This window comes from Salvelinus namaycush, chromosome 23, assembly GCF_016432855.1.
Source record: "Salvelinus namaycush isolate Seneca chromosome 23, SaNama_1.0, whole genome shotgun sequence".
Lineage (NCBI taxonomy): Eukaryota > Metazoa > Chordata > Actinopteri > Salmoniformes > Salmonidae > Salvelinus > Salvelinus namaycush.
Genome location: NC_052329.1, coordinates 1,433,996 through 1,456,495, shown reverse-complemented (window position 1 = coordinate 1,456,495; position 22,500 = coordinate 1,433,996). Strand labels below are relative to the sequence as shown.

Genomic DNA, 22,500 nt, shown 5'->3' with positions numbered 1-22,500 from the left:
ATAGCCAGCTCCTGCCCCTGAGCAGCGATGGTTTTCAGGGCGTTGTTGGTCCCAATGGTGAACCAGAAAGTCTGTCCATCAGGCACCATCAACCACAGAGGCATGCCTGTTGTATCCCTCCTGATCAATCAATCAATCAATTAATTCATCAAACTTCATGTACAGTGTATATAGCATATTTCTGACAACAAATGAAGTTCAAAGTGCTTAACAAATAAACGAATAAAAGGTGAAAAAGAAAAAAAACTATATGTTTTCTAGACAAACATAAAACTAAGATAACAATTGAATTAGTAAAATAACAGACTAGCGTAGCAATAACATAGATAGATGAATAGATAAAAGCAGGACACACCTGATGGTCACTATGTTGTTGTTCTGATCGGTGATGCTGGCCAGGTCTCCCTCTCCAGAGTAGGTCAGGTTATAGAGGTCATCCCCAGTGGTCAGACTCTGAGTATAGATGTGACTACCATTGGAGTCAAAGAGATAGAGTTCATCGCTAATGGGGGAGGAGACCTCGTACATGCTGAGTGGGTTCAGGTAAGGCTTGTTCCGTCGGACGGAACGAATACGGATGTTGCCAAGGTCGGCGATGAAGAGTTCACCATCGGGGGAGACAGCCAATGACGACGGGGCGTTGACTTTGGCATCTTTTGCGTAGCCATCGTCGCCGGAGTAACAGTCACAGTTAGCGTCGTTATTACAGTCACAGCCGCTGGGCGCCCCGGCCACCAATGAAATCTCTCCGTTGGTGGACACCTGAAATTTACAGGAAATGTTTACATGCGAGTAAAAGATTCTCCGTCTTGTCCCGGACAGAGAGTATTACAGTGCGTTCAACGATCATGATCATTGCAAGTAAAAAAGTAAAAAAGTAAAACAGTAGTCTAGGTAATCAATCAATCAATCTAATGTATTGATAAAGCCCTTTTTACATCAGCTGAGATATCAAAGTGCTGTACAGAAATCCAACCTAAAACCCCCAAACAGCAAGCAATGCAGGTGTAGAAGCACGGTGGCTAGGAAAAACTCCCTAGAAAGGCAGGAACTTAGGAAGAAACCTAGAGAGGAACCAGGCTATGAGGGGTGGCCAGTCATCTTCTGGCTGTGCTGGGTTGAGATTATAACAGATTATAAAGGGTTATCTTGTGAGACTGGGTAAAATCAGGTATGATGACCCAGGTAAGTCCAGGTATGATGGACCCAGATAAGTCCAGGTATGATGACCCAGATAAGTCCAGGTATGATGACCCAGATAAGTCCAGGTATGATGACCCGGGGAAGTCCAGGTATGATGACCCGGGGAAGTCCAGGTATGATGACCCGGGGAAGTCCAGGTATGATGACCCAGACAAGTCCAGGTATGATGACCCAGATAAGTCCAGGTATGATGACCCAGATAAGTCCAGGTATGAAGACCCAGATACGTCCTGGTATGAAGACCCAGGTAAATCCAGGTATGATGGACCCAGGTAAGTCCAGGTATGATGGACCCAGATAAGTCCAGGTATGATGACCCAGACAAGTCCAGGTATGATGGACCCAGGTAAGTCCAGGTATGATGGACCCAGATAAGTCCAGGTATGATGACCCAGATAAGTCCAGGTATGATGACCCAGACAAGTCCAGGTATGATGACCCAGATAAGTCCAGGTATGATGACCCAGGTAAGTCCAGGTAAAAGTAAGAAGTTGTTTCTCTATCTCACCTGTCTCACACGGTTGATCTTCTTCTCGTCTGACTCAGAGATATACAGGATGCCATTGTGAGAGATGGCGAGAGCGTTGGCAGACACCAGGGTGGCGTGGACGGCCACCTTGCTGACCAGGAAGTGATCCAGGCCGGGTACCTGGCAGTGCATGGGCCTCCCTGCCACGATACGCACCTGGTGGTTACATTTGACATTTTAATCATTTAAATGTATCAGACGGTCCAATACTCTTATCCAGAGGACATTACAATCAGTGTATTCAACTACGGTCAATGTATTCAACTTACGTAGGTAAAACAACCACATATCACAATATTTTCAAGTAAAGTCTAGTATAGTACAGTCTAGTGTTAAGTGTTTTGTTTCCTCACCTGGTGGTTCTCAGAGATCTGCAGTACCACATTGTTATCCAGGACGTACAGAGAGTTATCCATGGGACTGACAGCCAGGTCTGTGGGCCACTCCAGACGCACCTACAGAGGAACAGACACACAACGTAGAGAGAGTTATCCATGGGACTGACAGGTATGATGAGAGGTCAACAACAAACAGTAGAGATGTGAGGAGAGGTCAACAACAGACAATAGAGATGTGATGAGAGGTCAACAACAGACAGTAGAGATGTGAGGAGAGGTCAACAACAGACAGTAGAGATGTGAGGAGAGGTCAACAACAGACAGTAGAGATGTGAGGAGAGGTCAACAACAGACAGTAGAGATGTGAGGAGAGGTCAACAACAGACAGTAGAGATGTGAGGAGAGGTCAACAACAGACAGTAGAGATGTGAGGAGAGGTCCACAACAGACAGTAGAGGTGTGTGGACCACTCCAGATACACCTGAGGGGAGACAGACAGACAGACACCAAACCAGACAGACAGACACCAGACAGACAGACAGACAGACACCAGACAGACAGACAGACACCAAACCATGTGAGGACAGGTGCTTCAGGTCCAAAACTGAAAGCATGTTTGTATCGATCTACACATTTTTCACATTCATCTGAGAGGAAAACAAAAGCCCTGGGGGGGGGGCAACAAGAGTTGTTGAGAAGCATTTATAGGTAGATCGTGTTGAAAACATCCAGCTATCTCGTAACAGCTCCACAGGCCTGGGAGCTAAAACCATTTCATTTAGGGAGGAGATATACTATCGCCACACCTCAGCCCTCCACCCCTCACAGTGGATGTCTCTCTCAGCTGTGGGTCATTAATTTGTTAATGGAAAAAAACACGGCGGGAGGTAAAGTCCTTGAAGAGAGAAAATGGAGGACTACTTATGAAATGAAAGGCACTGCTCACCTCCAGCCTCCCAAATTATGACTTATTGTTATGAAAATAATAGCCCCCCCACCACCACCCCCGCCTCTCTGAGGAGAGCAGTATGAAGCGTCGTATTTCAATAGCAGGGCTGGGAACAGCAAAAAGGAAGAGGTCTTCATTTACTGGGAAATAGAAAGAGCATTTCTCGATGGCCCGGACAGCTTATTACTACATGAGAGCTGGATGATTTGGATTCCTCATCCTACAACGCAGGATCAAATTACCTTGCAATGACTACACCTGAGTAATCTTTCATAGTGGGTCGGTTAATGCAAAGTTCTTAAACCTCCAACCTTAGAAAATGATTGGGGAGCAATCCCTAAAGTATAAACTAATACGTTAACACAGTGGTAAATTGTGTTATGAACTTGGCTTCGTCAAACAGAAATCCATACTCAATTTAAGATAATACTTTGAAGAGTATTTTATAGACTGTGTATAAACTAAAACAACTAAACACAGCAGGGGAAAATCCTGCAACACTGTGAGAGAGAGAGTATATCACGGTGACTGTCTATAGAGGAAGATACAGGGTTATGATTTGGTCACAAAGTGGGTTCAACCTTCAACTGACAATAGTTAAACAATACATCAGCAAAACATGGATGAAAAACTTAAAATCGCTGACTTGTGGATTAAAATGGCCCGGGGGAAATACTTTCTAACTGATAAATGTGAAATAGGCTCAGGATGCCACGTTAAAGCTGATCCCAACAGCTCTGCCTGCATTCTACAAGCCTCCAGCCTCCTATAAAAACACAGAGAGCTAGCCCTCCCCAACCAATCCCCCCCCCCCCCCCCCCCCCCCAACCCATCTCCTTCTCCCATCCCAACCCCAACATAAATATCTAGACCTTCCCCCCAACCCCAACATAAATATCTAGACCTTCCCCCCAACATAAATATCTAGACATTCCCCCCAACCACAACATAAATATCTAGACCTTCCCCCCAACCCCAACATAAATATCTATACCTTCCCCCCAACCCCAACATAAATATCTAGACCTTCCCCCCAACCCCAACATAAATATCTAGACCTTCCCCCCAACATAAATATCTAGACCTTCCCCCCAACCACAACATAAATATCTAGACCTTCCCCCCAACATAAATATCTAGACCTTCCCCCCAACCCCAACATAAATATCTAGACCTTCCCCCCTAACCACAACATAAATATCTAGACCTTCCCCCCAACCCCAACATAAATATCTAGACCTTCCCCCAACATAAATATCTTGACCTTCCCCCCTAACCACAACATAAATATCTAGACCTTCCCCACAACATAAATATCTAGACCTTCCCCACAACCACAACATAAATATCTAGACCTTCCCCCCAACCACAACATAAATATCTAGACCTTCCCCCCCAACCACAACATAAATATCTAGACCTTCCCCCCCAACCACAACATAAATATCTAGACCTTCCCCCAACATAAATATCTAGACCTTCCCCCCAACCCCAACATAAATATCTAGACCTTCCCCCCCAACCCCAACATAAATATCTAGACCTTCCCCCCCAACCACAACATAAATATCTAGACCTTCCCCCCCAACCCCAACATAAATATCTAGACCTTCCCCACAACCCCAACATAAATATCTAGACCATCCCCCCCAACCACAACATAAATATCTAGACCTTCCCCCCCAACCACAACATAAATATCTAGACCTTCCCCCCAACCACAACATAAATATCTAGACCTTCCCCCAACCACAACATAAATATCTAGACCTTCCCCCCAACATAAATATCTAGACCTTCCCCCCAACCCCAACATAAATATCTAGACCTTCCCCCCAACCACAACATAAATATCTAGACCTTCCCCCCCAACATAAATATCTAGACCTTCCCCCCCAACCACAACATAAATATCTAGACCTTCCCCCCAACCCCAACATAAATATCTAGACCTTCCCCCCCAACCACAACATAAATATCTAGACCTTCCCCCCAACATAAATATCTAGACCTTCCCCCCAACCACAACATAAATATCTAGACCTTCCCCCCAACCCCAGCATAAATATCTAGACCTTCCCCCAACCCCAACATAAATATCTAGACCTTCCCCCAACCACAACATAAATATCTAGACCTTCCCCCCAACCACAACATAAATATCTAGACCTTCCCCCCAACCACAACATAAATATCTAGACCTTCCCCCAACCACAACATAAATATCTAGACCTTCCCCCCAACCACAACATAAATATCTAGACCTTCCCCCCAACCCCAACATAAATATCTAGACCTTCCCCCAACCCCAACATAAATATCTAGACATTCCCCCCAACCACAACATAAATATCTAGACCTTCCCCCCCAACCACAACATAAATATCTAGACCTTCCCCCAACCACAACATAAATATCTAGACCTTCCCCCCAACCCCAACATAAATATCTAGACCTTCCCCCCCAACCCCAACATAAATATCTAGACCTTCCCCCCCAACCCCAACATAAATATCTAGACCTTCCCCCAACATAAATATCTAGACCTTCCCCCCCAACCACAACATAAATATCTAGACCTTCCCCCCCAACCCCAACATAAATATCTAGACCTTCCCCCCCAACCACAACATAAATATCTAGACCTTCCCCCCCAACCCCAACATAAATATCTAGACCTTCCCCCCCAACCACAACATAAATATCTAGACCTTCCCCCCCAACCCCAACATAAATATCTAGACCTTCCCCCCTAACCACAACATAAATATCTAGACCTTCCCCCCCAACCACAACATAAATATCTAGACCTTCCCCCCCAACCCCAACATAAATATCTAGACCTTCCCCCCCAACCACAACATAAATATCTAGACCTTCCCCCCAACATAAATATCTAGACCTTCCCCCCAACATAAATATCTAGACCTTCCCCCCCAACCACAACATAAATATCTAGACCTTCCCCCCAACCCCAACATAAATATCTAGACCTTCCCCCCCAACCCCAACATAAATATCTAGACCTTCCCCCCCAACCCCAACATAAATATCTAGACCTTCCCCCAACCACAACATAAATATCTAGACCTTCCCCCCAACATACATATCTAGACCTTCCTCCCCAACCACAACATAAATATCTAGACCTTCCCCCCCAACCACAACATAAATATCTAGACCTTCCCCCCCAACCCCAACATAAATATCTAGACCTTCCCCCCCAACCCCAACATAAATATCTAGACCTTCCCCCCAACATAAATATCTAGAACTTCCCCCCAACCCCAACATAAATATCTAGACCTTCCCCCCAACATAAATATCTAGAACTTCCCCCCAACCCCAACATAAATATCTAGACCTTCCCCCCAACATAAATATCTAGACCTTCCCCCCAACCACAACATAAATATCTAGACCTTCCCCCCAACCACAACATAAATATCTAGACCTTCCCCCCAACCCCAACATAAATATCTAGACCTCCCCCCAACCCCAACATAAATATCTAGACCTTCCCCCCAACCCCAACATAAATATCTAGACCTTCCCCCCAACCCCAACATAAATATCTAGACCTTCCCCCCAACCCCAACATAAATATCTAGACCTTCCCCCCAACCCCAACATAAATATCTAGACCTTCCCCCCAACCCCAACATAAATATCTAGACCTTCCCCACAACATAAATATCTAGACCTTCCCCCCAACCACAACATAAATTTCTAGACCTTCCCCCAACCCCAGCATAAATATCTAGACCTTCCCCCCAACCCCAACATAAATATCTAGACCTTCCCCCCAACCACAACATAAATATCTAGACCTTCCCCCCAACCACAACATAAATATCTAGACCTTCCCCCAACCCCAACATAAATATCTAGACCTTCCCCCCAACCACAACATAAATATCTAGACCTTCCCCCCAACCACAACATAAATATCTAGACCTTCCCCCCAACCACAACATAAATATCTAGACCTTCCCCCCAACCACAACATAAATATCTAGACCTTCCCCCCAACCCCAACATAAATATCTAGACCTTCCCCCCAACCACAACATACAGTGGCTTGTGAAAGTATTCCACCTCCTTGGCATTTTTCCTATTTTATTGCTTTACAACCTGGAATTAAAATAGATTTTGGGGGGTTTGTATCATTTGATTTACACAACATGCCTCCCACTTTGAAGATGCAAAATATTTTTTATTGTGAAACAAACAAGAAATAAGGAAAATAAACAGAAAACTTGATCGTGCATAACTATTCACAACCTCAAAGTTAATACTTTGTAGAGTAACCTTTTACAGCAATTACAGCTGCAAGTCTCTTGGGGTATGTCTCTATAAGCTTGGCACATCGAGCCACTGGGATTTTTGCCCATTCTTCAAGGCAAAACTGCTCCAGCTCCTTCACGTTGGATGGGTTCCACTGGTGTACAGCAATCTTTAAGTCATACCACAGAATCTCAATTGGATTGAGGTCTGGGCTTTGACTAGGCCATTCCAAGAAATTTAAATGTCTTAAACCACTCAAGTGTTGCTTTAGCAGTATGCTTAGGGTCATTGTCCTGTTGGAAGGTGAACCTCCGTCCCAGTCTCAAATCTCTGGAAGACTGAAACAGGTTTCCCTCAATAATTTCCCTGTATTTAGCGTCATCCATTATTCCTTCAATTCTGACCAGTTTCCCAGTCCCTGCCAATGAAAAACATCCCCACAGCATGATGCTGCCACCACCATGCTTCACTGTGGGGATGGTATTCTCTGGGTGATGCGAGGTGTTGGGTTTGCTCCAGATATAGCGTTTTTCTTGATGGCCAAAAAGCTCAATTTTAGTCTCATCTGACCAGAGTACCTTCTTCCATATGTTTGGGGAGTCTCCCACATGCCTTTTAGTGAACACCAAACGTGTTTTTTTCTTTTTTCTTTAAGCATTGACTCTTTCTGGCCACTCTTTCGTAAAGCCCAGCTCTGTGGAGTGTATGGCTTAAAGTGGTCCTATGGACAGATACTCCAATCTCCGCTGTGGAGCTTTGCAGCTCCTGCAGGGTTATCTTTGGTCTCTTTGTTGCCTCTCTGATTAATGCCCTCCATGCCTTGTCCGTGATTTTTGGTGGGCGGCTCTCTCTTGGCAGGTTTGTTGTGGTGCGATATTCCTTCAATTTTTTAATAATGGATTTAATAGTGCTCCGTGGGATGTTCAAAGTTTCAGATATTGTTTTATAACCCAACCCTGATCTGTACTTCTCCACAACTTTGTCCCTGACCTGTTTGGAGAGCTCCTTGGTCTTCATGGTGCCGCTTGCTTGGTGGTGCCCCTTGCTTAGGGGTGTTGCAGACTCTGGGGCCTTTCAGAACAGGTGTAAATATACTGAGATCATGTGACAGATCATGTGACACTTAGATTGCACACAGGTGGACTTTATTTAACTAATTATATGACTTATGAAGGTAATTGGTTACACCAGATATTATTTAGGGGCTTCATAGCAAAGGGGGATAATAAATATGCACACACCACTTTTCTGTAAAAAAAAAAATGTTGAACTATTTTGTGTATGTCCATTACATGAAATCCAAATAAAAATTGATTTAAATTCCAGGTTGTAATGCAACAAAATAGGAAAAATGCCAAAGGGGATGAATACTTTTACAAGGCACTGTAAATTGCTAGGCCTACCTCCCAACCCCAACATAAATAGCAAGGCCTCCCCCCAACCCCAACATAAATAGCAAGGCCTTCCCCCAACCCCAACATAAATAGCAAGGCCTCCCCCCAACCCCAACATAAATAGCAAGGCCTTCCCCCAACCCCAACATAAATAGCAAGGCCTTCCCCCAACCCCAACATAAATACAACACTCAATAGCCTGCCTCAGCCTGGCTGAATTCCAAACGGTACCCTATTCCCTATGTAGTGCCTTATGGCCCCTGGTCAGACCTAGCACACTACATAGGGAATAGGGTGCCACTGTTGACACAGCTTCAGCCTCCCAACACAGCAGGTTCCAGGAAAACACTTCCTGGAGAATGTTCACCGACCGATGACATGCGTCGGCATGAGGTATACCCAGCCAGTCAGCCATTTTGAAATTTAGCCAGCCAATGCTGCTTCCATATTTTAACTGATTCTGGGGGGAGCCATCAGTTCAGTCTTGACTCAAACTTTGTGCTCAGTCTTCATTCCCAGCCTCTGGGCTACTTTCAGATCTCCTTGCTAGGTCTGGCATGGCACCCTATTCCCTATGGGGGCCCTGGTCAAAGGCAGTGCACTATATAGGGAATAGGGTGCCATTTCAACCAGCACTGAGCTGGGAATGTCTGACATCCTATAACCATTCTCCCTCCTCAATCCCTTCAGACTGAGGTAATTTATACAGTAAGACATAGGTTAGCGCCCGCATAGAGAATAGGGTGCCATTTAGGATGCATCCTACACTACCTCTAGGTACCTCTGTTCCCCCTCTACTCTTCTCTCTCCTCCTCCTCTCTTATCCTCTAGGTACATCTGTTCCCCCTCTACTCTTCTCTCTCCTCATCCTCTCTTATCCTCTAGGTACCTCTGTGCCCCCTCTCCTCCTCCTCTCTTATCCTCTTGGTACCTCTGTTCCCCCTCTCCTCTTCTCTCTCCTCCTCCTCTCTTATCCTCTAGGTACCTCTGTTCCCCCTCTACTCTTCTCTCTCCTCCTCCTCTCTTATCCTCTAGGTACCTCTGTTCCCCCTCTACTCTTCTCTCTCCTCCTCCTCTCTTATCCTCTAGGTACTTCTGTTCCCCCTCTACTCTTCTCTCTCCTCCTCCTCTCTTATCCTCTTGGTACCTCTGTTCCCCCTCTACTCTTCTCTCTCCTCCTCCTCTCTTATCCTCTAGGTACATCTGTTCCCCCTCTACTCTTCTCTCTCCTCCTCCTCTCTTATCCTCTAGGTACATCTGTTCCCCCTCTACTCTTCTCTCTCCTCCTCCTCTCTTATCCTCTTGGTACCTCTGTTCCCCCTCTACTCTTCTCTCTCCTCCTCCTCTCTTATCCTCTAGGTACCTCTGTTCCCCCTCTACTCTTCTCTCTCCTCCTCCTCTCTTATCCTCTTGGTACCTCTGTTCCCCCTCTACTCTTCTCTCTCCTCCTCCTCTCTTATCCTCACATCAAACAAACAGGACAGACAGAGACAGGCAGACAGAGACAGTTAGAGACAGACACAGACAGACCGACAGACAGACCGACAGACAGAACCAGATAGACAGACAGACAGACAGACATACAGACAGACAGACAGACAGACAGACAGACAGACAGACAGACAGACAGACAGACAGACAGACAGACAGACAGACAGACAGCGATACAGACAGAGACAGACAGAGACAGACAGAACAGAAAATGTATTGTCTCTGGGAATGAGAGGAGGACGAGGAGAAGGAGGAGAGGATTTAACATTTCTTAAAACCTATTTCCTGTCAACACTGGTGGTTGAATATTTAATGAGTGTGGAAGTGGCGAGGCAGAGGAAGCTGATGAGGCTCAGGAGAGATGAGATGGTATATGCTGGCTGGCTGGCTGAAAGGGGTTTTCACACCGACAGACCGCCAAAGAGATGAGTGATGTGAGGGATCGTTCCCCAGCCCCTCTTCACACATTCTGTAACCCAAGCACACCCCACACCACCTACCCTCTGACTACACCCTCAGACACCAACACAGGGACAGACGGTCACTAAAACCGAACCCTCTAAAACCATCTAGTTGTATTATAACTCTCTGGGTGAGGAACTCCCTCTGAAACCATCTAGTTGTATTATAACTCTCTGGGTGAGGAACTCCCTCTGAAACCATCTAGTTGTATTATAACTCTCTGGGTGAGGAACTCCCTCTGAAACCATCTAGTTGTATTATAACTCTCTGGGTGATGAACTCCCTCTAAAACCATCTAGTTGTATTATAACTCTCTGGGCGATGAACTCCCTCTGAAACCATCTAGTTGTATTATAACTCTCTGGGTGATGAACTCCCTCTGAAACCATCTAGTTGTATTAGTAAGTTCTCTTGTTTGACAATAGCCTGGCTGTTCACCATAAGCTTTCCCTCCAGATTATGCTCTTATCAATGTGATGCTTGTCTAGAGACAATAAGTAATCCTCCACTCTGTCTGAATACTCTGTCTGAGTACCCTGTCTGAGTACCCTGTCTGAGTACCCTGTCTAAATACCCTCTCTGAGTACCCTGTCTGAATACCCTGTCTGAATACCCTGTCTGAATACCCTGTCTGAATACCCTGTCTGAGACCCTGTCTGAATACCCTGTCTGAGACCCTGTCTGAATACCCTGTCTGAATACCCTGTCTGAGACCCTGTCTGAATACCCTGTCTGAGTACCCTGTCTGAGTACCCTGTCTGAGTACCCTGTCTGAGTACCCTGTCTGAGTAGCCTGTCTGAGACCCTGTCTGAATACCCTGTCTGAATACCCTGTCTGAATACCCTGTCTGAGTACCCTGTCTGAGTACCATGTCTGAGTACCCTGTCTGAGTACCCTGTCTGAGTACCCTGTCTGAGTACCCTGTCTGAATACCCTGGCTGAGTACCCTGTCTGAATACCCTGTCTGAGACCCTGTCTGTGTACCCTGTCTGAGTACCCTGTCTGAATACCCTGTCTGAATACCCTGTCTGAATACCCTGTCTGAGTACCCTGTCTGAATACCCTGTCTGAGTACCCTGTCTGAATACCCTGTCTGTGTACCCTGTCTGAGTACCCTGTCTGAATACCCTGTCTGAATACCCTGTCTGAGTACCCTGTCTGAATACCCTGTCTGAATACCCTGTCTGAATACCCTGTCTGTGTACCCTGTCTGAGTACCCTGTCTGAGTACCCTGTCTGAATACCCTGTCTGAGTACCCTGTCTGATTACCCTGTCTGAATACCCTGTCTGAGTACCCTGTCTGAATACCCTGTCTGAATACCCTGTCTGAGTACCCTGTCTGAATACCCTGTCTGAGTACCCTGTCTGATTACCCTGTCTGAATACCCTGTCTGAGTACCCTGTCTGAATACCCTGTCTGAATACCCTGTCTGAATACCCTGTCTGAGTACCCTGTCTGTGTCTGAAACGGCACCCTATTCACTATATCGTTCACTACTGTTGAACTCAGCCCTATGAGCCCTGTGTAAAAGTAGTGCACTACTATTGAACTCAGCCCTATGAGCCCTGTGTAAAAGTAGTGCACTACTATTGAACAAAGCCCTATGAGCCCTGTGTAAAAGTAGTGCACTACTATTGAACAAAGCCCTATGAGCCCTGTGTAAAAGTAGTGCACTATCAGATTTGAACTGAACTGAACACGCGTCACCGTTGTCACAACAGTCCTGATAAAGCGTTCTGTCTGAAGCGTTCTGTAACACCCTTGAAGTGGGAACGTGGTAAAGCAATCTTAATGCAGGACATGATTCTCCCTGCTATATAACTTTGAACTCAGTAGAGGATTGGGGGAGAATATTTATTTTCAAAACAGACTTCAAGACCATAGACCCTTAACGCCTTTGTAAAAACACATTAACAAGATTTCTCGCCGGAGTCAAACTATTAACCTTGTGGATAACAACAACAGAAACGGTTAGGAAAACAGAGGCCTAATTGGAAAGGCAAACACAAAGCGAAGGGAGGAGGAGAGAAAAGACCAGAAGTCATTGGACCAAACATGTTCCAATAGCCAGAAAAGACCAGAAGTCATTGGACCAAACACGTTCCAATAGCCAGAAAAGACCAGAGGTCATTGGACCAAACACGTTCCAATAGCCAGAAAAGACCAGAGGTCATTGGACCAAACACGTTCCAATAGCCAGAAAAGACCAGAGGTCATTGGACCAAACACGTTCCAATAGCCAGAAAAGACCAGAGGTCATTGGACCAAACACGTTCCAATAGCCAGAAAAGACCAGAAGTCATTGGACCAAACACGTTCCAATAGCCAGAAAAGACCAGAAGTCATTGGACCAAACATGTTCCAATAGCCAGAAAAGACCAGAAGTCATTGGACCAATGACGTGTGTGTGTTTGTGTGTCCCTGGGGGCTAGTGCCGGGCAGCTGGGAGCTCTCTGCTCTGACTACATCTCTTCACAAACACACACACACACACACACACACAGACACAGACACACACACACACACACACACACACACACACACACACACACACACACACACACACACTCTCCTGGCCTCCACTGGCAGCTGAGGCCCCTGAGGACCGGTTAGCTGTGGGCCACAGATGACCCTGACTGGCTCTCATACAGCAGGTCTGAGGCCCCCGAGGACCACTTAGCTGTGGGCCACAGATGACCCTGACTGGCTCTCATACAGCAGGCCTGAGGCCCAAACGCCACCCTATTCCCTTTATAGTGCACTCCTTTTGACCAGGATCCATAGGGCATATGGTGTTATTTTGGACAATCCCAGGACACAGCAGACAGTGCTTACAGTCAGCCTACACATCAACAGCAGCAGACAGACAGACAGTACACCGTCGACAGACAGACAGACAGTACACCGTCGACAGACAGACAGACAGTACGCCGTCGACAGATAAAGGACACAAGCTGGTTCAGACAGACACGCTAACAGCACAGTGCTAACAGTATACATTATGGAAACTATTTTTTAATTTTACTTTATTTAACCAGGATACTCTCCACTCAGTAATAATTGTCACTGTTTTCCAGGGTATCATCATCAACAATCAGTCTCCTCTGTTTTTCCCGAGAGGCAGTGAAGGTCGCAAGAAGGTATAGAGAGGAGAGAGACACGAGTCTAAAAATGTATTTCCGAGAAGAGGAGGTCACCATTGTTGAGATGAATCACAGCTTACAATAATCAGGACCCTGGAATGGGCCCTGCAGCCCTGATCAGCCATATTACTGCCTGTTGCTAGGCAGATGTACAACGTGACAGAACCACCAGAGATTGGTCATCACACGCGGACACACACACACACACACACACACACACACAGTCTTGTACAGCTAACCTTGTGTGGACACACAATTCAGTCACATTCAAAATCCTATTTTTCCTAACCCCTAAACTTAAATCTAACTCTAAACCTAACCTTACCCTAGTTCCTAACCCTAAACCCTACCCTAGCTCCAAACCCTAACCCTAAACCCTACCCTAGCTCCTAACCCTAAACCTAACCTTACCCTAGCTCCTAACCCTAAACCCTACCCTAGATCCTAACCCTAAACCTAACCTTACCCTAGCTCCTAAACCTAACCCTAAACCTTACCCTAGATCCTAAACCTAAACCTAATTTTAAACCTATCACTAATTTTAACCTTAACCCTAAACCCACAAAAATGTGGGGACTAACAAAATGTCCCCAGTTGGTAAATGTTTTGTTGGTTTACTATTCTCGTGGAGACTTCTAGTCTTCAAGTATAGTTAAACACGTCCACCTGCACACACAGCCTGAGGGTGGGGTGACCTCACCTCAACACCATGTCCTGGCCTGTGTCTGGTGTGGCAGTGTGCCTGTCTGTGTGTCCGTCTGTCTGTGTGTGTGTGTGTTCACTGTCTGTGTGTCCGTCTGTCTGTGTGTGTTCACTAACTATGTGTCCGTCTGTGTGTGTGTGTGTGTGTGTGTGTTCACTGTCTGTGTGTCCGTCTGTGTGTGTTTGTTCACTGTTTGTGTGTCCGTCTGTGTGTGTGTGTGTTCACTGTCTGTGTGTCCGTCTGTCTGTGTGTGTTCACCGTTTGTGTGTCTGTCTGTGTGTGTGTGTGTTCACTGTCTGTGTGTCCGTCTGTCTGTGTGTGTTCATTGTTTGTGTGTGTGTGTGTGTGTGTGTGTGTGTGTGTGTGTGTGTGTGTGTGTGTGTGTGTGTGTGTGTGTGTGTGTGTGTGTGTGTGTGTGTTTGTTTGTGTGTGTGTGTGTGTGTGTGTACCTGAGAGATGTCCATGACAGCATCACAGCTGAGAGGTCGTGCAGAGGTCAGGTCATTGAACCCCAGCAGGGTAGAGATGATCCCGTTCTGGTCAATTCGTCTGATCATAGTCCCGTCCACAAAGAAGATCACTCCATACTTATCCACTGTGATACCTGGTGGTGAGATGAGGGGTGGAGGGATGTGGGGATGGAGGGAGGGATGGATGGAGGGATGGGGGTGGAGGGATGGAGGGAGGGATGGATGGATGGGGGTGGAGTGAGGGATGGAGGGAGGGATGGGGGTGGAGTGAGGGATGGATGGGGGTGGAGTGAGGGATGGAGGGAGGGATGGATGGGGGTGGAGTGAGGGATGGAGGGAGGGATGGATGGGGGTGGAGTGAGGGATGGAGGGAGGGATGGATGGGGGTGGAGTGAGGGAGGGAGGGAGGGAGGGATGGATGAGGGATGGAGAGATGAGGGATGGAGAGATGAGGGATGGAGGGATGAGGGATGGAGGGATGAGGGATGGAGAGATGAGGGATGGAGAGATGAGGGATGAGGGATGGAGAGATGAGGGATGAGGGATGGAGGGATGAGGAATGGAGGGATGAGGGATGGAGGGATGAGGGATGGAGAGATGAGGGATGAGGGATGGAGGGATGGAGGGATGGAGGGATGGAGGGATGAGGGATGGAGGGATGAGGGATGGAGGGATGGAGGGATGAGAGATGGAGGGATGGAGGGATGAGGAATGGAGGGATGAGGGATGGAGGGATGAGGGATGGAGGGATGGAGGGATGAGGGATGGAGGGATGAGGAATGGAGGGATGAGGAATGGAGGGATGAGGGATGGAGAGATGAGGGATGGAGGGATGAGGGATGGAGAGATGAGGGATGGAGGGATGAGGGATGGAGGGATGAGGAATGGAGGGATGAGGGATGGAGGGATAAGGGATGGAGGGATGGAGGGATGAGGGATGGAGGGATGAGGGATGAGGGATGGAGGGATGAGGGATGGAGGGATGGAGGGATGAGGGATGGAGGGATGAGGGATGGAGGGATGAGGGATGGAGGGATGAGGGATGGAGGGATGAGGGATGGAGGGATGGAGGGATGAGGAATGGAGGGATGAGGGATGGAGGGATGAGGGATGGATGGATGAGGGATGGAGGGATGGGACATCGTCAGCTTTAAGTGCATCTCTACTGGTAGTATAACACAATACATCAATATACTAACACAATACATGTTTTACAGGTGCTGGTATACTAGTAGTATAACACAATACAGACTGTATTGGCTGCTATAGGTCAGACTGTATTGGCTGCTATAGGTCAGACTGTATTGGCTGCTATAGGTCAGACTGTATAGGTCAGACTGTATTGGCTGCTATAGGTCAGACTGTATTGGCTGCTATAGGTCAGACTGTATAGGTCAGACTGTATTGGCTGTTATAGGTCAGACTGTATTGGCTGCTATAGGTCAGACTGTATTGGCTGCTATAGGTCAGACTGTACTGGCTGCTATAGGTCAGACTGTATTGGCTGCTATAGGTCAGACTGTATTGGCTGCTATAGGTCAGACTGTATTGGCTGCTATAGGTCAGACTGTATTGGCTGCTATAGGTCAGACTGTATTGGCTGCTATAGGTCAGACTGTATAGGTCAGACTGTATTGGCTGCTATAGGTATGACTGTGTTGGAGGCTATAGGTCAGACTGTATTGGCTGCTATAGGTCAGACTGTATTGGCTGCTATAGGTCAGACTGTATTGGCTGCTATAGGTCAGACTGTACTGGCTGCTATAGGTCAGACTGTATTGGCTGCTATAGGTCAGACTGTATTGGCTGCTATAGGTCAGACTGTATTGGCTGTTATAGGTCAGACTGTACTGGCTGCTATAGGTCAGACTGTGTTGGCTGCTATAGGTCAGACTGTATTGGCTGCTATAGGTCAGACTGTATTGGTCAGACTGTATAGGTCAGACTGTATTGGCTGCTATAGGTCAGACTGTATTGGCTGCTATAGGTCAGACTGTGTTGGCTGCTATAGGTCAGACTGTATTGGCTGCTATAGGTCAGACTGTATTGGTCAGACTGTATAGGTCAGACTGTATTGGCTGCTATAGGTCAGACTGTATTGGCTGCTATAGGTCAGACTGTGTTGGCTGCTATAGGTCAGACTGTATTGGCTGCTATAGGTCAGACTGTATTGGCTGCTATAGGTCAGACTGTATTGGCTGCTATAGGTCAGACTGTATTGGCTGCTATAGGTCAGACTGTATTGGCTGCTATAGGTCAGACTGTATTGGTCAGACTGTATAGGTCAGACTGTATTGGCTGCTATAGGTCAGACTGTATTGGCTGCTATAGGTCAGACTGTATTGGCTGCTATAGGTCAGACTGTACTGGCTGCTATAGGTCAGACTGTATAGGTCAGACTGTATTGGCTGCTATAGGTCAGACTGTATTGGCTGCTATAGGTCAGACTGTATAGGTCAGACTGTGTTGGCTGTTATAGGTCAGACTGTGTTGGCTGCTATAGGTCAGACTGTATTGGAGGCTATAGGTCAGACTGTATTGGAGGCTATAGGTCAGACTGTATTGGCTGTTATAGGTCAGACTGTATTAGATGCTATAGGTCAGACTGTATTGGCTGCTATAGGTAAAGACTGTATTGGCTGTTATAGGTCAGACTGTATTGGCTGCTATAGGTCAGACTGTATTGGCTGCTATAGGTCAGACTGTATTGGCTGCTATAGGTCAGACTGTATAGGTCAGACTGTATTGGCTGCTATAGGTCAGACTGTATTGGCTGCTATAGGTCGGACTGTATTGGCTGCTATAGGTCAGACTGTGTTAGCTGCTATAGGTCAGACTGTACTGGCTGCTATAGGTCAGACTGTATTGGCTGCTATAGGTCAGACTATAATGGCTGCTATAGGTTAGACTGTATTTGCTGCTATAGGTCAGACTGTATTGGCTGCTATAGGTCAGACTGTATTGGCTGCTATAGGTCAGACTGTATTGGCTGCTATAGGTCAGACTGTATTGGCTGCTATAGGTTAGACTGTATTGGCTGCTATAGGTCAGACTGTATTGGCTGTTATAGGTCAGACTGTATTGGCTGCTATAGGTCAGACTGTATTGGCTGCTATAGGTCAGACTGTACTGGCTGCTATAGGTCAGACTGTATTGGCTGCTATAGGTCAGACTGTATTGGCTGTTATAGGTCAGACTGTATTGGCTGCTATAGGTCAGAATGTATTGGAGGCTATAGGTCAGACTGTATTGGCTGCTATAGGTCAGACTGTATTGGCTGTTATAGGTCAGACTGTATTGGCTGCTATAGGTCAGACTGTATTGGCTGTTATAGGTCAGACTGTACTGGCTGCTATAGGTCAGACTGTATTGGCTGTTATAGGTCAGACTGTATTGGCTGTTATAGGTCAGACTGTACTGGCTGCTATAGGTCAGACTGTATTGGCTGCTATAGGTCAGACTGTATTGGCTGTTATAGGTCAGACTGTATTAGATGCTATAGGTCAGACTGTATTGGCTGCTATAGGTAAAGACTGTATTGGCTGTTATAGGTCAGACTGTATTGGCTGCTATAGGTCAGACTGTATTGGCTGCTATAGGTCAGACTGTATTGGCTGCTATAGGTCAGACTGTATAGGTCAGACTGTATTGGCTGCTATAGGTCAGACTGTATTGGCTGCTATAGGTCAGACTGTATTGGCTGCTATAGGTCAGACTGTGTTAGCTGCTATAGGTCAGACTGTACTGGCTGCTATAGGTCAGACTGTATTGGCTGCTATAGGTCAGACTATAATGGCTGCTATAGGTTAGACTGTATTTGCTGCTATAGGTCAGACTGTATTGGCTGCTATAGGTCAGACTGTATTGGCTGCTATAGGTCAGACTGTATTGGCTGCTATAGGTCAGACTGTATTGGCTGCTATAGGTTAGACTGTATTGGCTGCTATAGGTCAGACTGTATTGGCTGTTATAGGTCAGACTGTATTGGCTGCTATAGGTCAGACTGTATTGGCTGCTATAGGTCAGACTGTACTGGCTGCTATAGGTCAGACTGTATTGGCTGCTATAGGTCAGACTGTATTGGCTGTTATAGGTCAGACTGTATTGGCTGCTATAGGTCAGAATGTATTGGAGGCTATAGGTCAGACTGTATTGGCTGCTATAGGTCAGACTGTATTGGCTGTTATAGGTCAGACTGTATTGGCTGCTATAGGTCAGACTGTATTGGCTGTTATAGGTCAGACTGTACTGGCTGCTATAGGTCAGACTGTACTGGCTGCTATAGGTCAGACTGTATTGGCTGTTATAGGTCAGACTGTACTGGCTGCTATAGGTCAGACTGTATTGGCTGCTATAGGTCAGACTGTATTGGCTGCTATAGGTCAGACTGTATTGGCTGCTATAGGTCAGACTGTATTGGCTGTTATAGGTCAGACTGTATTGGCTGCTATAGGTCAGACTGTATTGGCTGCTATAGGTCAGACTGTACTGGCTGCTATAGGTCAGACTGTATTGGCTGCTATAGGTCAGACTGTATTGGCTGTTATAGGTCAGACTGTATTGGCTGCTATAGGTCAGAATGTATTGGAGGCTATAGGTCAGACTGTATTGGCTGCTATAGGTCAGACTGTATTGGCTGTTATAGGTCAGACTGTATTGGCTGCTATAGGTCAGACTGTATTGGCTGTTATAGGTCAGACTGTACTGGCTGCTATAGGTCAGACTGTACTGGCTGCTATAGGTCAGACTGTATTGGCTGTTATAGGTCAGACTGTACTGGCTGCTATAGGTCAGACTGTATTGGCTGCTATAGGTCAGACTGTATTGGCTGCTATAGGTTAGACTGTATTGGCTGCTATAGGTCAGACTGTATTGGCTGTTATAGGTCAGACTGTATTGGCTGCTATAGGTCAGACTGTATTGGCTGCTATAGGTCAGACTGTACTGGCTGCTATAGGTCAGACTGTATTGGCTGCTATAGGTCAGACTGTATTGGCTGTTATAGGTCAGACTGTATTGGCTGCTATAGGTCAGAATGTATTGGAGGCTATAGGTCAGACTGTATTGGCTGCTATAGGTCAGACTGTATTGGCTGTTATAGGTCAGACTGTATTGGCTGCTATAGGTCAGACTGTATTGGCTGTTATAGGTCAGACTGTACTGGCTGCTATAGGTCAGACTGTACTGGCTGCTATAGGTCAGACTGTATTGGCTGTTATAGGTCAGACTGTACTGGCTGCTATAGGTCAGACTGTATTGGCTGCTATAGGTCAGACTGTATTGGCTGCTATAGGTCAGACTGTATTGGCTGCTATAGGTCAGACTGTATTGGCTGTTATAGGTCAGACTGTATTGGCTGCTATAGGTCAGACTGTATTGGCTGCTATAGGTCAGACTGTACTGGCTGCTATAGGTCAGACTGTATTGGCTGCTATAGGTCAGACTGTATTGGCTGTATAGGTCAGACTGTATTGGCTGCTATAGGTCAGACTGTATTGGAGGCTATAGGTCAGACTGTATTGGCTGCTATAGGTCAGACTGTATTGGCTGTTATAGGTCAGACTGTATAGGTCAGACTGTATTGGCTGCTATAGGTCAGACTGTACTGGCTGCTATAGGTCAGACTGTACTGGCTGCTATAGGTCAGACTGTATTGGCTGCTATAGGTCAGACTGTACTGCTGCTATAGGTCAGACTGTATTGGCTGCTATAGGTCAGACTGTATTGGCTGCTATAGGTCAGACTGTATTGGCTGCTATAGGTCATGGTGAGTTCCGTCTCTCTTAAAGCGGCAATCAGCAGTTGAAACGATAACAAAGCGTTTCCCCACCCTTGTTTCGGTAAAAAGCAGAGGGATGGGCCTGGAGAAATGTACCACTCTGAAAATGAATAGACAGAACTATGAATGCAAGGACTGAGCAACCATGATATCATAATCTGTTGGGGGGCGGGTATCTGTCTGTTGGGAGGGCGGGTATCTGTCTGTTGGGGGGGCGGGTATCTGTCGTTGGGGGGGCGGTATCTGTCTGCTGGGGGGCGGGTATCTGTCTGCTGGGGGGCGGTATCTGTCTGTTTGGGGGGCGGGTATCTGTCTGCTGGGGGCGGTATCTGTCTGCTGGGGGCGTATCTGTCTTGGGGGCGGTATCTGTCTGTTTGGGGGCGGGTATCTGTCTGCTGGGGGGCGGTATCTTCTGTGGGGGCGGGTATCTGTCTGTGGGGGGCGTTATCTGTCTGTTGGGGGGGGGCGGTATCTGTCTGTTGGGCAGGTAGCTGTGTTGGGGGGCGGGTATCTGTCTGTTGGGGGGCGGGTATCTGTCTGTTGGGGGCGGGTATCTGTCTGTTGGGGGGCGGGTATCTGTCTGTTGGGGGGCGGGTATCTGTCTGTTGGCAGGGCGGGTATCTGTCTGTTGGCAGGGCGGGTTTCTGTCTGTTGGCAGGGCGGGTATCTGTAGTTTGGGGGGGCGGGTATCTGTCTGTTGGCGGGCGGTATCTGTCTGTTGGGGGGCGGGTATCTGTCTGTTGGGGGGCGGTATCTGTCTGTTGGGGCGGTATCTAAGGCTGTCTGTGTGTCTCTCAGGTGGCTCCCATCGAGCGTCGTCAGTCTCGTCTGAAGACAAGGACCCATTCCGCTTCCGTCACATGATCTCCACAGACACCCTCCAAGTCCGAGCCCTCAATAACCAAGGTACAGTACAGAGCCCTCAATAACCAATTTACAGTTCAATATAGAGCCCTCAACAACCAAGGTACAGTTTAATATAGTGCCCTCAACAACCAAGGTACAGTTCAATATAGAGCCCTCAACAACCAATGTACAGTTTAATATAGTGCCCTCAACAACCAAGGTACAGTTTAATATAGAGCCCTCTATAACCAAGTTACTGTACAGTTCAATATAGAGCCCTCAATAACCAAGGTACATTTCAACAGATTGCCCTTAATAACCAATGTACAGTTCAATATAGAGCCCTCAATAACCAATGTACAGTACAATATAGAGCCCTCAATAACCAAGGTACAGTTCAATATAGAGCCCTCAATAACCAATGTACAGTTTAATATAGAGCCCTCTATAACCAAGTTACTGTACAGTTCAATATAGAGCCCTCAATAACCAAGGTACATTTCAACAGATTGCCCTTAATAACCAATGTACAGTTCAATATAGAGCCCTCAATAACCAATGTACAGTACAATATAGAGCCCTCAATAACCAAGGTACAGTTCAATATAGAGCCCTCAATAACCAAGGTACAGTTCAATATAGTGCCCTCAATAACCAAGGTACAGTTCAATATAGTGCCCTCAATAACCAAGGTACAGTTCAATATAGTGCCCTCAATAACCAAGGTACAGTTCAATATAGAGCTCTCAATAACCAAGGTACATTACAGTTCAATATAGAGCCTCAATATCCAAGGTACAGTTCAATATAGAGCCGTCAATAACCAAGGTACTGTACAGTTCAATATAGAGCCATCAGTAACCAAGGTACAGTTCAATATAGAGCCCTCAATAACCAAGGTAC

General features: G+C 46.6%; 2 protein-coding genes across 2 annotated transcripts in view; one reads left to right on the top strand and one right to left on the bottom strand.

Annotated features, from left to right (window-relative positions):
- The window catches only part of LOC120018906 (teneurin-4-like), a gene marked incomplete at its 5' end in the record, with an annotated part of 135,502 nt that extends 120,365 nt beyond the window's left edge, over window positions 1–15,137 (bottom strand). Inside the window, 5 exons of the mRNA XM_038962126.1 lie at window positions 1–120; window positions 356–762; window positions 1,712–1,888; window positions 2,086–2,187; window positions 14,952–15,137. The exon at window positions 1–120 is cut by the window's left edge and continues 72 nt beyond it. Of these exons, the coding sequence (XP_038818054.1) occupies window positions 1–120; window positions 356–762; window positions 1,712–1,888; window positions 2,086–2,187; window positions 14,952–15,137 (992 nt within the window). The remainder of the gene's footprint in view (window positions 121–355; window positions 763–1,711; window positions 1,889–2,085; window positions 2,188–14,951) is intronic.
- A 1,484-nt stretch (window positions 15,138–16,621) lies between these two features.
- LOC120018905 (T-lymphoma invasion and metastasis-inducing protein 1-like) overlaps window positions 16,622–22,500 on the top strand; it is a 13,697-nt gene continuing 7,818 nt past the window's right edge. The window contains exons 1-2 of the mRNA XM_038962125.1: window positions 16,622–16,643; window positions 21,550–21,657. Coding sequence (XP_038818053.1) covers window positions 16,622–16,643; window positions 21,550–21,657 — 130 coding nt within the window. The remainder of the gene's footprint in view (window positions 16,644–21,549; window positions 21,658–22,500) is intronic.